Raw genomic sequence first — 14,741 nt, 5'->3', positions numbered from 1 at the left:
AAAGACTAGTAGAAAAACTAGCAGCTAGGGAAAAGGATAACAAAAAACCAGCGAGAGACTAGAAAACAAAGACCAGTATTACATTTCAGATAAAAACTTTTATAGATTCTTCCGTGTCCTTAACCAGTATCATCATAGCCTTAGCAACTTCTCTCGGGTCTTTGTTCTCTTTCTTCTAATGGATGTCTTTAGTCTTCATCTCCAAATCACTGGTAGTTTGCCTTGTTCTTCATCTAGAAGATTGGGGAGCAAAGCTAGAGGTCGACATATCATCAATGATCGCCATCTCTTTGTTCTGTTGGTTCTTCTCCAGACAATCAACCATGGTGTTCATATTTTGAGATGAGACCTTTAAAACGTCAAGGCTGTGATTCATAAATTTCTTCAAGGCCTTCTCGGTTTTAGTAATCCAGTTGATAATAATTCCATTATCAACCTTAGCCTTATCTTTGACAATTCTGATCACATCTTCAAGATGCTTCAAGTCTCCCTTAATCAAATCTTTTTCCGACTAGTACTGCATTTCAATTTCATCATCTACCTCATTGGTGTCCATCTCTGCATCCTCTTTCCCAATATTGGTATCCTTAATCAAATTCTGAATCTTATAATCCAAATGTCTTTGTTTGTTCTAAATACTGGAGATATTTTCAATTACTCATTTCTAGAAATTAAAAAATTCCAGAGTGTTATTTCTTGTAGCGTTCAAAATGGAGTCTGTCGTTTCCCTACCCTACGTAGAGCTCATAGAATTAGGGTTGACTTCCTCCATGGTATTCTGAGCAACATTCCTTCTATCCAAGAAAATAGGGTTTGAATCAGGCTTTTCAACATACACTTTTCTTTGCACCTCCTCCTCTTCTCCTGCAACCGCTTTCTTCTCATTCTCCACTTCATCATCAGTCGCCTTCCCTTGTTCCTCCTCTGACCCAGCTTCCACATCCATGTTCTCTTTATCTACATCATCAACCCTCCCTTTTTGATGAGGGAGGTAGTAAGATACATTGTCCTTCTTGGCGAGCCGAACCTTCTCTTCATCACTTTTAGGGAAGTTTTTAATAACTTCCACCGCAAACTTTCGATCTCTGTAAAACTTGGTACCTTCCCTCTGTAAACTAGTAACTTCCGCCACCAAATCCTCATCGAGCTTCCAAGTCTCCCCAAACAGAGTGACTTTGTTGTTGTTCCATCGCTTAGCAAAGCCTTGAGACATCGATTTTTTACTACCATGCAATTTTTCCATGTAGTTTGTGAAACCATGTCTATGCAGCCTCCGCCAAACTTTCCGTTCACTTTTCCAATTATCACAGCTAGAAGGCTCATTCTAATTAAGATTGCCTACCATGTTGAAATACAGGTAGAGGCTTTCAACAGAGCACAAGTTACTCAAAAACTAAAAACCAAGACTTAAGCGCAGACTCTTGAACAGAATGCTTGGCTTGAAAAACAGGGTAATTTCCTTCATTTGGAAGAGGTATTTAATAATAGTCACAATGAACCAACACTTATTATGATTAGCCCCATCACACTAGTGATCATAATTACAATGCCTAAAATCGATCATCAACTGACACTTCACATAACCCTAATCTTTGTCTTTGATATCCAGACCCAGAAAAGTAATGATAAACTTAACTTGAACCATGGACACGATCAAACAATAATTGTGCCTGGACATCCTTCTTACAATAGGCTTCTCTAATATATTTAGTGTCCTCTAAATAAACCCCGTCATTAGCTAATAGGTCAGCAACCTTGTTACCTTCCCTTAGAGTATGGGAAATGAAAACACTATCATAGTCATCTAATAATTTTTTAGCACTCTCAATGATATTGTAAATGTTCCAAGAGGGAGAACTAGTGCCTTTGATAGCCTGAATAATATTGAGGGAGTCCCCTTCCAGCCATATTTTTTTAAATTTAAAACCCTGAGCAAGCTGGAGGCATTTTAACATTGGTTGAGCTTTAGCAGCATGATTGTTTTGAACTCCAAAGGGAGAGGCAATAGCAGCAACACAAACACCATGAGTATTTCTGATGACTCCTCCCCCTCTTGACTTCCCAGGATTGCCTTTGGCTGCCCCATCAAAATTCACCTTCACCCAATCATGAAAGGGAAATGTCCAAACAACATTTTCTCTCCTATTCTTAATGTCAGATTTGCAAGTCCTGTGAAGAGTGTTTATGTTTTCTTTAATTTCCCTACAAATATTTTCAAAAACCACCTGAGACGTACACTTTGCCTCCCTAAAAATTATGTTATTTGTCTCCTTCCAGATATACCAATAGGTCATAGGAAGGATCAAGGACCAAAGGGTCTTGATGAGAGAAAATTTGGTGGGAAATATCCATTACCAAATGACTTCCTTAAGACTGTTATGCATAACCCATTCAACTTTCCATTGCACCCAAAATTTACTCCAGATTTCCCAAGTAAAGGAGAAATGGATAAACAAATGATCCACTGATTCTACCTCTTTCTGACATAACTCACACCTGTTAGGAAACATGAAACCTCTACGAGCCAAGTTATCAGTGGTAAGAATCTTATTGTGAACTGCAAGCCAAAAAAACATATCGACTTTAGGAATGAGGACTCTATTCCAGATTTTAGTCCATATTGGGTTGCTGACCTGAGTAATAGTTTTTTAATAAGCAAATGCAATAGCGAAGTTACCCCTGGGATTACTCTTCCAAAGAAACACATCATCAAAGTCTTTATTAATAGAAAAGGACAGTAGATCTTGCTGAAGCAACGAAAACCCAACATAAATAGCATCAATCCTCACCCATTTATTCTTCTTCCAGTAATTACAAATCATAGACCCATACCTTCTTTTGCATTCATCAATGAATTGGTTGCAATCCTAATTAAAGAGAGTTTCATCTTTAATCCAAACATCCTCCCAGAACCTGATTTTGTCACCTTTGCCAAGGACCCATCCAGCTCCAACTTTAGCAAGTTTTATGGACTTGATTATACTATTCCATATGAAAGACCCGGCAGGGATATCTTCAGAGTAGAGAAGATAATGAAGTGGGTGGTCATGAATATATTTATCAAACCACACCTGACTCCAATCTTTCTCAATGCCATAAGCCCTCCATATCTGTTTAGCAAGCAGAGCTTTGTTAAAAATTTTAAGAACTTTAATACCTGAACCCCCCATTACACTTAAGATTACACACTTTGTCCCAGGCAACCAAGACTATGATTTTTTTATCTTCTACCCCTGACCAAAGAAATATTTTTTGAATCCTCTCTAAAGCTTCAGTAAATTTAGCCGAAATTCCAAACAAGCTAAGAGCATAGACAGGAAGATTTTGAAGAGTGGCTTGAAGAAGCTAGTGCTTAGCATAGATCCTTTCCAACCTACCAATTTCTTGTTGGTTTTATCAATTAACAAGTTCTAGAAGGAGTTTGGGGGAACCAAACCCAGAGGGAGACCCAAATAAGTGGAGGGGAGCATCTCCACCTTACAACCAATGATGTTAGCAATTTTGTGCTGCCTCATAATAGTGGTATTTATGAAATAAATAACTAAATTCTTCCAATTAACTTGTATGTTCAAAATATAATGTATTGTCAATGCCTGTTTAGAATGAATGATCATAAACAAAATAAGACTAATGAATAACAAAATAGTGATGCCATTGTCAATGTCCAAGATACCACTGTCAATCCCATATAAATCATAAATAAGACCAATGAATAACAAAATGGTGATGCCACTGTCAATGCCCAAGATACCACTATCAATCCGAGATAAGACCAATGAATAACAAAATAGTAAAATAGTGATGCCATAGATACCACTGTGAATCCCAGATAAGACCAATGAATAATAAAATAGTGAAATAGTGATGCCATTGTCAATGATGCAAAATCTCCCCTTTTTGTCTCAAGGACAAAGGGCAAAGTAGCAGAGTGTTGCTAGTGGAGAGCTAAGATCCCCCTCACTGAAAGCAGGGTTTTAAGCAAGAGTAGATTGAGAGAGGAATCCTAACCTATCCTTGAAATGTTTAAACACTTCTTTAAATAGAGCCTTTGTGAAAATTTTAGCCACGTGTGCTTGGGAAGGCACATACAAAACTTGAAATTCATTAGCTAACACTTGTTCACGCAGAAAATGCAATTTTATTGCTACATGTTTTATGCAAGAGTGCATAATAGGATTTTTAGAAAGTTTTATGGCACTAGTGTTATCACAGAAAATAGAGATGGGCTTGTTCACTGTAATGCCCATATCAACAAGTTGATAAGACATCCAGATTAATAGGGTACAACAAGTTGTTACTGCAATATATTCACATTCTGCAGTAGATAGAGTGAAACATTCTTGCTTTTTACTATGCTAGGCAACAAGACAATCTCCTAGGAAGAAAGAAGCACTAGAGGTGCTTTTTCTATCATCCATACAGCCAGCCCAGTCAGCATCAGTGAAACCAACAAGAGTGAAATCACGAGTCTGAGGATACCATAAACCATAGTCTAAAGTACCCTGAATGTACTTGAAAATTATTTTCACAACATTCAAATGAGATTATTTAGTTGCAGATTGAAAACGTGAAACCAAACAAACAACATAGATCAAATCCGGTCTAGATGTAGTCAAGTATAGAAACCAGCCTATCATTGATCTATACTCTGATTGATTTACCTTAGGGGAGTCATCAAATTTAGACTATTGGCACCCTGTCTCCATTAGAGTGCTAACCGGTTTTCAATCTATCATGTTGAATTTTTTAAGAATTTCTTTTGCATATTTAGTTTGTGACAAAAAAATGCCTTGTTCAAGCTGCATTACTTGAAGGCAAGGAAAAAGGTCAATTCACCCAACATGGACATTTCAAATTCATATTCCATGATTTTAGAAAACTTTTTGGACAAGGAATCATTATTGCAACCAAAAATAATGTCGTCCACATATACTTCAACAACTAGAATGTCATTACCTTCAACCTTGACATACAAGTTGTTGTCCACTTCACCTCTAGTGAACCTATTTGTTGTAAGGTGAGCATCCAATCTAGAGTACCAAGCTCTTGGAGCTTGTTTAAGGCCATAAAGTGTCTTTTTCAACCTGTAAACATGATCTGATTTATTTGCAGAAATAAAGCCTTTTGGTTGTTCCATTTATACTTCTTCATCAAGATAGCCATTGAGAAAAGCAGTTTTGACATCCATTTGGTAAACTTTAAAATTTTTGTAGCAAGAATAAGCTAGAAAGATTCTATTTGACTCTAATCTAGCTATAGGTGCATATGTTTCACCAAAGTCTACACCTTCTTGTTTTGTATAGCCTTTGCAAACAAAATGTGCCTTATTCCTAACAACATTTCCAAATTCATCAAGCTTGTTCCTAAACACCCATTTACCACCTACCTTATTTTTATCATCTGGTCTTGGTACTAATTCCCAAGTCTGATTTTTTTCTATTTGGTTGATTTCTTCTTTCATAGCATTTAACTAGCATTCATCAATTAAAGCATCAAAAATAGTTTTAGGTTCAAAATCAGTTACGAAACAATAATGATAAGCCACTTCAGCTTGTTCATCAATTTTTTCTTTTCTTCTAGTCAAGATTCCTGCATCTCTCTTACCAATAATCTGACTTTGAGGATGTCTTTTGGCAATGATCGTGGAGGGTGTATATAAAGGAGTTTATGCTTTAGGACTTAGTTCATTCTCCTCATTTTTTTTAGGACTTGGTTCACTCTCCTCATTTGTTGCTTCTTCTTTTGCAGATTTAGGAGATTTGTCAAGTCTTATTGAAGTATCCTCCTCAACATCCTACAAATTATCACGTAGAAGCAATTTCTCATCAAATCTCACATTAAGAGTTTCAACTATTTTATTCAACCTATTATTGAAACATCTATAAGTTTTTCTATGAGTGGAGTATCCAAAATAGATACCCTCATCAGTTTTAGTATCAAAGCTTCCTAGATTTTGTTCATCTCTCTTAATATAGCATTTGCAGCAAAAAATCTTGAAATGTTTAATAGAGGCAGCCTTACCATACCAGAGTTCATAAGGAGTAAAGGTGGATTTTACCCTGATTTGCACATGGTTTAGAATGCAAACAACTTCTTTCCAATACATGCTAGGCAGATTTGTCTCATTGAGCATTATGAAAGCCATCTCTTTGACAGTTCTATTCTTCCTTTTAACCACCCCATTTTGTTGAGTTGTCCACGCAGCAGCATATTGTCTCTTAATTCCATGTTTTTCATAATAGTCAATAAATTCTCGTGACGTAAATTCACCACCCTTGTTAGGTCTTAAACACTTAATCTTTAAATAAGATTCTCTTTCTACCATTTTTCTAAAAATCTTAAATCTATCAAAAGCTTCTGATTTATGCTTAAGAAACATAACCCAAACCATCCTTGTATATTCATCTACAAACATCATGAAATACCTTTCACCATTGGTGGATTGTGTCCTTGTTGGACTACATAGATCTATGTGAATAGGTTGTAATGGTCTAGTGGAAGAGTATTCTTTAGATTTAAAGGATACTTTTGTATGTTTACCTTTCAGACACTTCTTACACATAGAGTTTGATGGTTTACTCAAGATAGGTAAACCTCTGACATTCTAGTTCTTGTTGATTTGAACTAGATTATCAAAGTTTACATATCCCAAGCACTTGTGCTATAACCAATTCTCCTCTACTTGACTCATAACACACATGCCTTCATTGTTTTCATAGTCAGTGGAGTCAAGCAAGTTGTAAACATTGCTAATTGTTCTCAAACTAGTAGCAACAATTTTACCTGATTTATTTTTGAGAGCACAACCTTGAGAACCAAAGGATATGTTATAACCACTGTCACAGACTTGACTAACGCTCAACAAGTTGTTTTTTAATCTTTCAACAAAATAAACATCATGGATTGGAGTGTCATCATTCAACAGTAATTTACCTTAACCTCTTACATAAGCTCCTGAATTGTCACCAAATCTTACAAAACCTCCATCAAAGTCTTCCAGATGAAGAAACTTAATTTTTTCTCATGTTATATGATGTGAACATCCACTGTCCAATACCCACAATGATTTCTTATTTGACAGAAATGCAATCTGCACTAACATTTATTTCTCTATGCTAGGTACAAACTTAGTTTTCCACACCTTATCAACATTTGTCTTTGATTTTCACTGAGTAGAGGCATGTCCAAAGGTGTTACATTTTACACACTTCACAGTGTTTTGAAAGCCATAGGTTTGTTTGTGTCCAAACATAGGAGTTTTGTGTAGCAAAAATCTACAAGTGTTAACCTTATGGCCAGACTTATTGCAATAAAAGAAATAGCCATGAAAGAAACCAAATTTCAATGGTGTCATTCTACGGTAAGCCTGAAATTATTTTTTATTTGTAGGCTTAGTGGTCTGCTTTGATGATTCTACCTTTTCAAAGCCTACACCAGTCATGTTCTTGTGTTGTTTTTACTTGCTCAAAATATCATTTAAATGCATTGTAATTGCATACTGTTCAATTTATTTTTGCAGATTTATTGTTTGTTGTTCTAAGGTTTCAATTTTCTTTTCTCTATCATGAAGAAGAGATTTCAGATTTCCATCTGCTAAATTTGAATTATTTAATCCAATTTGTAAAATTTGATTTGAGCTTTCATGGGAAGCTGCTAGCTTTTTCAGTCTCTTTATTTCTTAAAGAGCACAAAGTAACTCTCTCTCAAGATCAATTTTATTTTGATCTAAATCAGATTGTTTTTCAGGTTTGCTAGTTATAGTTTTTGAATAAGATTCTATTTCTGCCATGAATAGAGTTTCATCACCTTCACAAGGCGAGTCATCTGATTCATCTTCAGAGTCTTCTTTTGTGAAGAGACTCTTCTTTTTCTTAAATGTATTGAATTTCTTTTTAGGGTTCCACATTTTCTTTTTGTAATTTTTTTCTGGTTTTACCTCTTCCCTATTTTGATCACTTAGAGCACATTGTGAAGCAAAGTGTCCATCTTTTTCATAATTAAAATCATTTGAAGGGTAATTTTCCCTTGTATTTCTTTTTTAGGTTTCTAACAGGCAATGCTTCAATAGCATCTGAGAGTTCAAATTTACTATCAGGTTCTTCTTTCTTTTCTACTTTGAAAGAAGTCTCTTTAGAAGTGGAAGGATTGCTGCCAATCATCATTTCATAGGCTGTAAGTATACTTTGTACGTTATCAAGAGACATAGTAGAAAAACTATTCTTTTCTTCTAATGTTGAAACCTTAGTTTAAAATTTGGGCATCAAAGTTTGAATGACCTTTCTTACAACATCTTTTTCATCAATAGTTTCATGAAGACCTCTTCTATAATTCACAACTTCATCAATTATGAGAAAATAACTTGCAATAGTCTCATCTTCTTTGATTCTCAAAGACTCAAACTGATTCTTGAGTGAGAATTTTAGATTCTTTGAATTTTGCATCTCCTTTATAAATAGTTTCAAGTTTGTTCCATATCTCATGGGCAGATGAATAATGCATAACCTTAACAAAGACATCCTTTGAAAGACCACACAAGATAGGATGCTTAGCTCTAGCATTTAATTAATATTTTGTCTTTGCATCAGGATATGTGGGAATAGTAGCAGGAACAACATAATTTTTGGTCACAATGTTTCACACATTGAGATCAACAGAAACTAGGTAAGTTTCCATTCTAACCTTCTAGAACACATAATCTATGTCATCAAAGAGAGGAGCTCTAGAAAGTGAAGCACCTTCTTGTGATTGAGCCATATGAACTTCCAAAGACTAGAATCAATTCCTAGATTAGACTAAAAGAAGGGACCCTACGCTCTAATACCACTTGTTGGAAGTGAATTGACTCTAAGAGGGGGGTGAATCAGAGTCAATAGAAATTTTGACTCAACTTGCACAAATTAGAACTTTAACATAGATAGCTAATATCAACTTTCAACAAAGATGCAAGCCAATGAGCCAACTTAACATAGTGATTGATTTAAGCATGTACAGTTGATTATTCAATATAGGTAAACTGAATAATCTTTAAATGTTTATACACAATAAGAATTGCAAATTTAATGATAGTGACTGGAAATTGCATTGATAGGATAACAAATGAATTTCAGATTGTAAAACATTTGAATTATAGAATTATGGGCAACTTTGCATAACACCAACACAAAAGGAGCACAATTATCAAAGAATATCATCTAATGAAATAAATAGAAAAAATACATAAGACAGAAGAATTTCACGAGTGGAAAACCCTCTTGGGGTAGAAAAACCACTTGTTAAAGTAATCCTTTTATTAACTCAAAGAGCACCAACTCTATACACTGAATTTAGAAGTGTCAAATTTCAAGGAGAACCAGTCCCTATGTCTCATACAATACAAGAAAAACCAATCAAGTTACAGTCACTAGTAACCTTATAGTTGCAATACATTTTGCAATCACAAAATTAACAATGAATGGAATGAGTTTAAGATAATATTATTCAATAAATCCAACTACAAAATATTGTCAATAAATCTTTCAAATCTCTATATAACAACTAGAAAATATTCTTTCACAATACTCTATTTTTTGTATCAGAGTAGAACAGAGCCCATTTTTCATAATATTTCAATCGAAGCACATAATAATATCACTGTTTTTACACAGATTTTTGACCCAATTTTCTCAAAAGGTGTCTTCTGTTCATTTACCTCAACTTTGTAAAACCAACTAAAAATAGAATTCTTAAAATGTAACCCTCGTGTAGGGTTCCTTTAACCCTAGATTAGGGTTTTAAAGAAACTTCTCAAATTCTTAACCCCATATCAAGGTTTTTCTCAACACGTTGCAAAAACAAAGGAAACAAACTACATTTTCCACCAATCAAGAACATTTTCTATACTAGAAACTAAGAGGAAATACTTTACATTTTCAAAACTGAAACAAAATCACCAAATGAAAAAGAGTGATATCCTTTTTTTTCAAATCAATACACTATATTTATTTTCGACTTACAGAAATTTAAATAACTGAATCATGCATTTTTTCTTTTATTTATTTATTTTTCTAATATTTAGAATTCGAAAGAGTATCAACCAAATTTACCATTCATGGCTGCATAATTCATCGAGAAAGTGAAACGATATTACCTGTAAGATTGCAGTAAACTAGGTGGTTGAAATCCCTTAAAAAACTGTAGAAAATCCCAATAAATCTGCATGCAAGAACCACTATTTTAAATCTTTTTTCCCGATGAACAACATGTCAAAAACCCACAACAGAAAAGCGACCAAACTTCTCACAGTCACAACTTCCAACTTTGCCATGGTAGCGGTCAAGGGTTTCCAAATGAAAATGATAGTGATAGTATTTTGTTTACGCCCTATTTCTTCATTGTGTCGATCCCTAAATAATAAAGTAATGAGTAATGTGGACACATAATGAAACCCATGTGCCAAGTCATCATTCCCTGCCCAGTCAGCCGAAGACCTTGAATTGACTGCGAGAGAAACCATATTATCATAATAACAAGATGTCAAGTCGACATAATGTGCTTGTCGAGCTCAAGTATTTTGAACACTTAAAGAAAAACAAAATCATAAGCCACTGCTCGGTATTGAAAAGACCGACAACACATTATATATGTGCTTAAATAAAAATAATCAGTATTCCTGGTGCCGACAAGCACTAAGGTATGCGTAATAGGATATTCATATCGGCGGCACATAAAGTGTTGTGAAGAATGTAAAAGGTGACAGACACGCTTAACAAGTGCTTAGTGATGAGAGCTAATAAGAACTATTGGTGTTTACTAAAACATGAACCCCCATAGTATGTGTAAAGCAATCAAGTGTGCCAATGTGCCAATTGAGACACAATACCAATCATAATGAATAACACATATACCTAAAGTAGTGTGTCATGAACCAAGTAACCATAACCACCTATAAATGAAAGACATTTGCACATAATCAAAGCATCAATAACCAAGGAACCAAATCTGCATATGACTAAATCTTCATGATGTCAATTTCATTGTCAAAAACTACGAATCCTTTTTTTCATCAAGGACAAGTACAAAGGGCAACATACCTAACATCCTACAAATTTGTCTTGATAGCCTTGAACCGTAAACCTAGCCAATAGAAGTATGCTTAAAAAAAATTCAAATTAAAAGTCTTAAACAACAAGCAACTTTGTTCAAGGAAGAAGCAAATATATATCAAACATGAAGGAAAGTTGAAATTCGATTGGTTCATGGCATTTCAGTTTAATCAGTGACTAAGCCTTCACTATAGGTCCATGTGAGGAATGAACTAACAAGAGGGTTGTTTCATATGGTTTTACTATTGGTACAATTTTTTTTATGTCTCCAAATAGTTGAAGGAACTCTATAAATTGCTCATGCTTTATCCTCAGATTTCATCCATGAAATTAAAACCTTCAATTTTTTAATCAAGTTTCTTCTCTTTTTTGGAAACATATTTTTGGTTGAATTAGTTTTTCAAAGTTCTATTTTAAGCTTATGTATTCTCATTTAAGTTGTCTTCTTTTGATGAAGTTTTTGGTGGGAGGATTTTGATTTTTTTCTTTTATTAATTTCTTTTGATAGATTACATTTTGTTCCACTTTTGTCTCATGGATTTGTTTTGTCAACTAAATCTTTTGAGTTAAATGGATATTTCTTGTTTTAAAACTTAGCCCTCAAATTTTAGGATAAGAGAGAGAAGAAAGTAGTAGTGAAAATCAACTTCGGTCATTTTGCCAAAGCAGATGTTTGGACTTGATCTCATTCTATATGATGTCCTGGGGCAAATCACACAATAAGAATGAAACTATTGTATGATTATTAAGATCAATGCATCCTCACTCTTTCAACCATATGTGATTTGTGGCTTTACCATTTGAACCGGGTGTGGTTGACAAGTGTGCAACTTATTTTTATTTTTAATACCTTATATTTGTAGGGAAATATTAACATGGGTAGTTGCTCGTCAACCTTGGTTGTTTTTTGGTCTTGCAAAACTACAATAATATGTAGGGGGTGAATTTTAAAAATGTACTCTTATTACATTTGAAGTATGAAAATTAGCTTCCATCTTAATACCCAAAAACTACTAGTCATAGATATCCCATGGAATACTTCACATATGCTTCTCTAAATATATATATGCTAGTTTACATATTAATAAGATATTTTAATACAAAAAAATGTAAAACATTCTAATGGTTTTTACTCACCATCTTATAATTTATTTAGAGGGGTTGAATAATATTATAACTTCTTTTATTTTATTTTTATATAAAGACAAGTTTTTGAATTGTTAAATATTACTAATATTATAATTTGTATGCCACATTCATGTTTACAAAATAAATAAAATAAAAACTAAAAGTTACTCTCAACTAGTATACCAAAACACGTGTTGCATTCAACAAATAGAATGATGTTCAACGTAATAAAAGATAAATGCGAATTTGGTCATGTCGTATCCTTCCCAAACATGGAAATTCAACTCAGTCTCTCTGTGAGAGACTGCTTGAAACAAAACAAATGAAAACTGTTTTAATATCCTCTTTTCTAAGAGACGACATCACTAATATGAAATATTGAGAAACGAAAAAAATGTGGTCATGAAATAAAGTCAAAACAAAAAATTTAAAATCATGACAGTAAGACTTTATAGACTCATCCAAAGAAAGTAGTGAGGGTGGGCAATTAGCATCTCGTAGAGACAATACAATAATCATTATATCCTTGCTGCTGATCCTAACTTATTCCTAGGACGACATTTTTGAGATGCCTACTTCTCTCAAGTATTTGGATACTTTGAAACATTCAATTCAATACATCATATTTGTTAAGGAGGCTTATGACAAATGTTCACCCAGCGGTTTATTCATGAATTTGAATAACAAACCATAAGAGGAAGCTAACTTATGTTTAGATGGTCAGAGAGTTGGTTCTTGCGATCATGTCTTGTTTAAACTTATCCAAATTTCGGTAGGACGAACCACCTTGCATTACCGCTTTGGTGGCAGCTTCTTTCAGCTTCAACGCTCTTTCTCTCAATTCACTCCCTTCATCCCCTGTCATCATCATTCGAACAACCTTCTCCACCTCTTCTCTTGTTACCAACACATTGTCATCTTCTAGCCGAGACTCAATATCCATGCCTATCCTCCATATCTCTTTGCAAAGTCTGGTGTTGTGATACTGTTCAGCCCACAGGGGCCATCCGATCATAGGCACTCCCATGCTTATGCTTTCCAGAGTAGAGTTCCACCCATTGTGCGTCAAGAATCCTCCAACAGATGGATGAGCCACAACTTTTAACTGAGGGGCCCAATCCACAAGCAATCCACGGCCATGAATTCTCTCGCAAAATCCTTCAGGCAAAACTGCGGCATGTCCATCGGCTATGTCGATCCTCACTACCCACAGAAAAGGCTGCTCACTGGCCTCCAGCCCTAGAGCCAGTTCATGCAACTGGTCCATCGGCATCACTGCGATGCTCCCAAAAGAGACGTACAGAACAGAAGAGGGTTCTTGCCTGTCAAGCCACTTAAGACAGTCAAGATCATCCTCCCAAAGGCTTGTTGAAATGTTTACAGAAGAGTCACTGGCTTGGAGAAACTCCGGGAAGAAGACAGGGCCGACGGTAAGAGCAGGACACCCATTGGAGAGTCCCGTTACGGCTCCGAGACCTTCAAGCTCTTCAATCGTATTGACGAGCATGTAATCAGCCTTTTTCTGTTTGTCTGATATGTACAGCACGATTTCAAACATAGGGTCGGACTTGTTTCGGAGGAATATCATCAGATCCGTTGGTTTGACTGGTGGAATGTTTCCGGGCAGACAGGTGATGAGGTTTTCTGGGCGCTGCGCCTCCTTCACTGTACACAACACAGGAAATAGCAATAAACGTTTTTCAATGTTTACACATACGCAAACAACTATACAAATTGATTGTTAAATCATACCATTGACTGGAATAAGTCCCTTGTCAAGGAGAAGCCGGGAATTAGTAAATGCGATGGACGCAGAGCAGGAGAATGTCCAGAATATGACACGGGGAACGCCAAGCACTGTGGCCACCTCTTCAGTGCTGGCGAAGAGAGAATCCGCTATAATACATGTTATTGGCGGCGCCTCATCGGCTGTACTTTGTAGAAGTCGAATCATTGCGGGGCTTAGTTTGTGTAGTGCTTGGAAAAACTCGTGGACTATAAGAAAACGAGGATGGTGAGGAGGGAGGCCGTCAGGAAGAGAGAGAAAGCGAAAGTGCATTCCTTGCCGCTGCAACCGATTGGAGATTGCAGTGGCATCGTTGGGAGGTCGAAAAATCCTCTCCTCAGTCCACTGTGTATTGATGAAGGTGATGAAAAATCCTCTGGCGGCTAAAAGTTTTGCCAAGTGAAATGAAGGGTTGATATGGCCTTGAGCAGGAAGCGGCACCATTACTGCGTGCAGAGGCGGCGGAGTCGAAGCCATGTCTTTGGGTTGTGCTTACAGAGGAGTATCTAAGATCGAAGCACTGGCAACTTTTATTAGGCTATCGAATTGCACTAAATTTCAACGGTCAAAACTCGTGATTACCACTGTCACGAACTCCTCCGCAACCTAGTACTATTATGGCACGTTTATCCGTATGCCAATTGAAATCACTGGTCGATTGCGTAAGTGTGTTAGGTTTTAGAATATGTGTTGATCACGGTCCTCTTTTAGAATGCCGGTCTAAATAAAGTTCTTAAATCTTTCTG

At 35.7% G+C, this 14,741-nt stretch overlaps 1 protein-coding gene across 1 annotated transcript; it reads right to left on the bottom strand.

The window, feature by feature from the left end:
• Positions 1-733: 733 nt before the first annotated feature.
• LOC131039312 (7-deoxyloganetin glucosyltransferase-like) lies at positions 734-14,472 on the bottom strand. Its single transcript, XM_057972019.2, has 3 exons — positions 13,962-14,472; positions 13,006-13,874; positions 734-1,324 (listed from the first exon to the last, which is right to left on the bottom strand). Exons 1-3 carry the CDS (start codon positions 14,470-14,472, stop codon positions 734-736), a joined length of 1,971 nt encoding a protein of 656 aa, XP_057828002.2.
• Between the last annotated feature and the right edge of the window lie 269 nt (positions 14,473-14,741).

Source organism: Cryptomeria japonica, chromosome 10 (genome assembly GCF_030272615.1).
Source record: "Cryptomeria japonica chromosome 10, Sugi_1.0, whole genome shotgun sequence".
Classification (NCBI taxonomy): Eukaryota; Viridiplantae; Streptophyta; class Pinopsida; order Cupressales; family Cupressaceae; genus Cryptomeria; species Cryptomeria japonica.
This window is presented reverse-complemented; position numbering and strand designations above follow the sequence as displayed.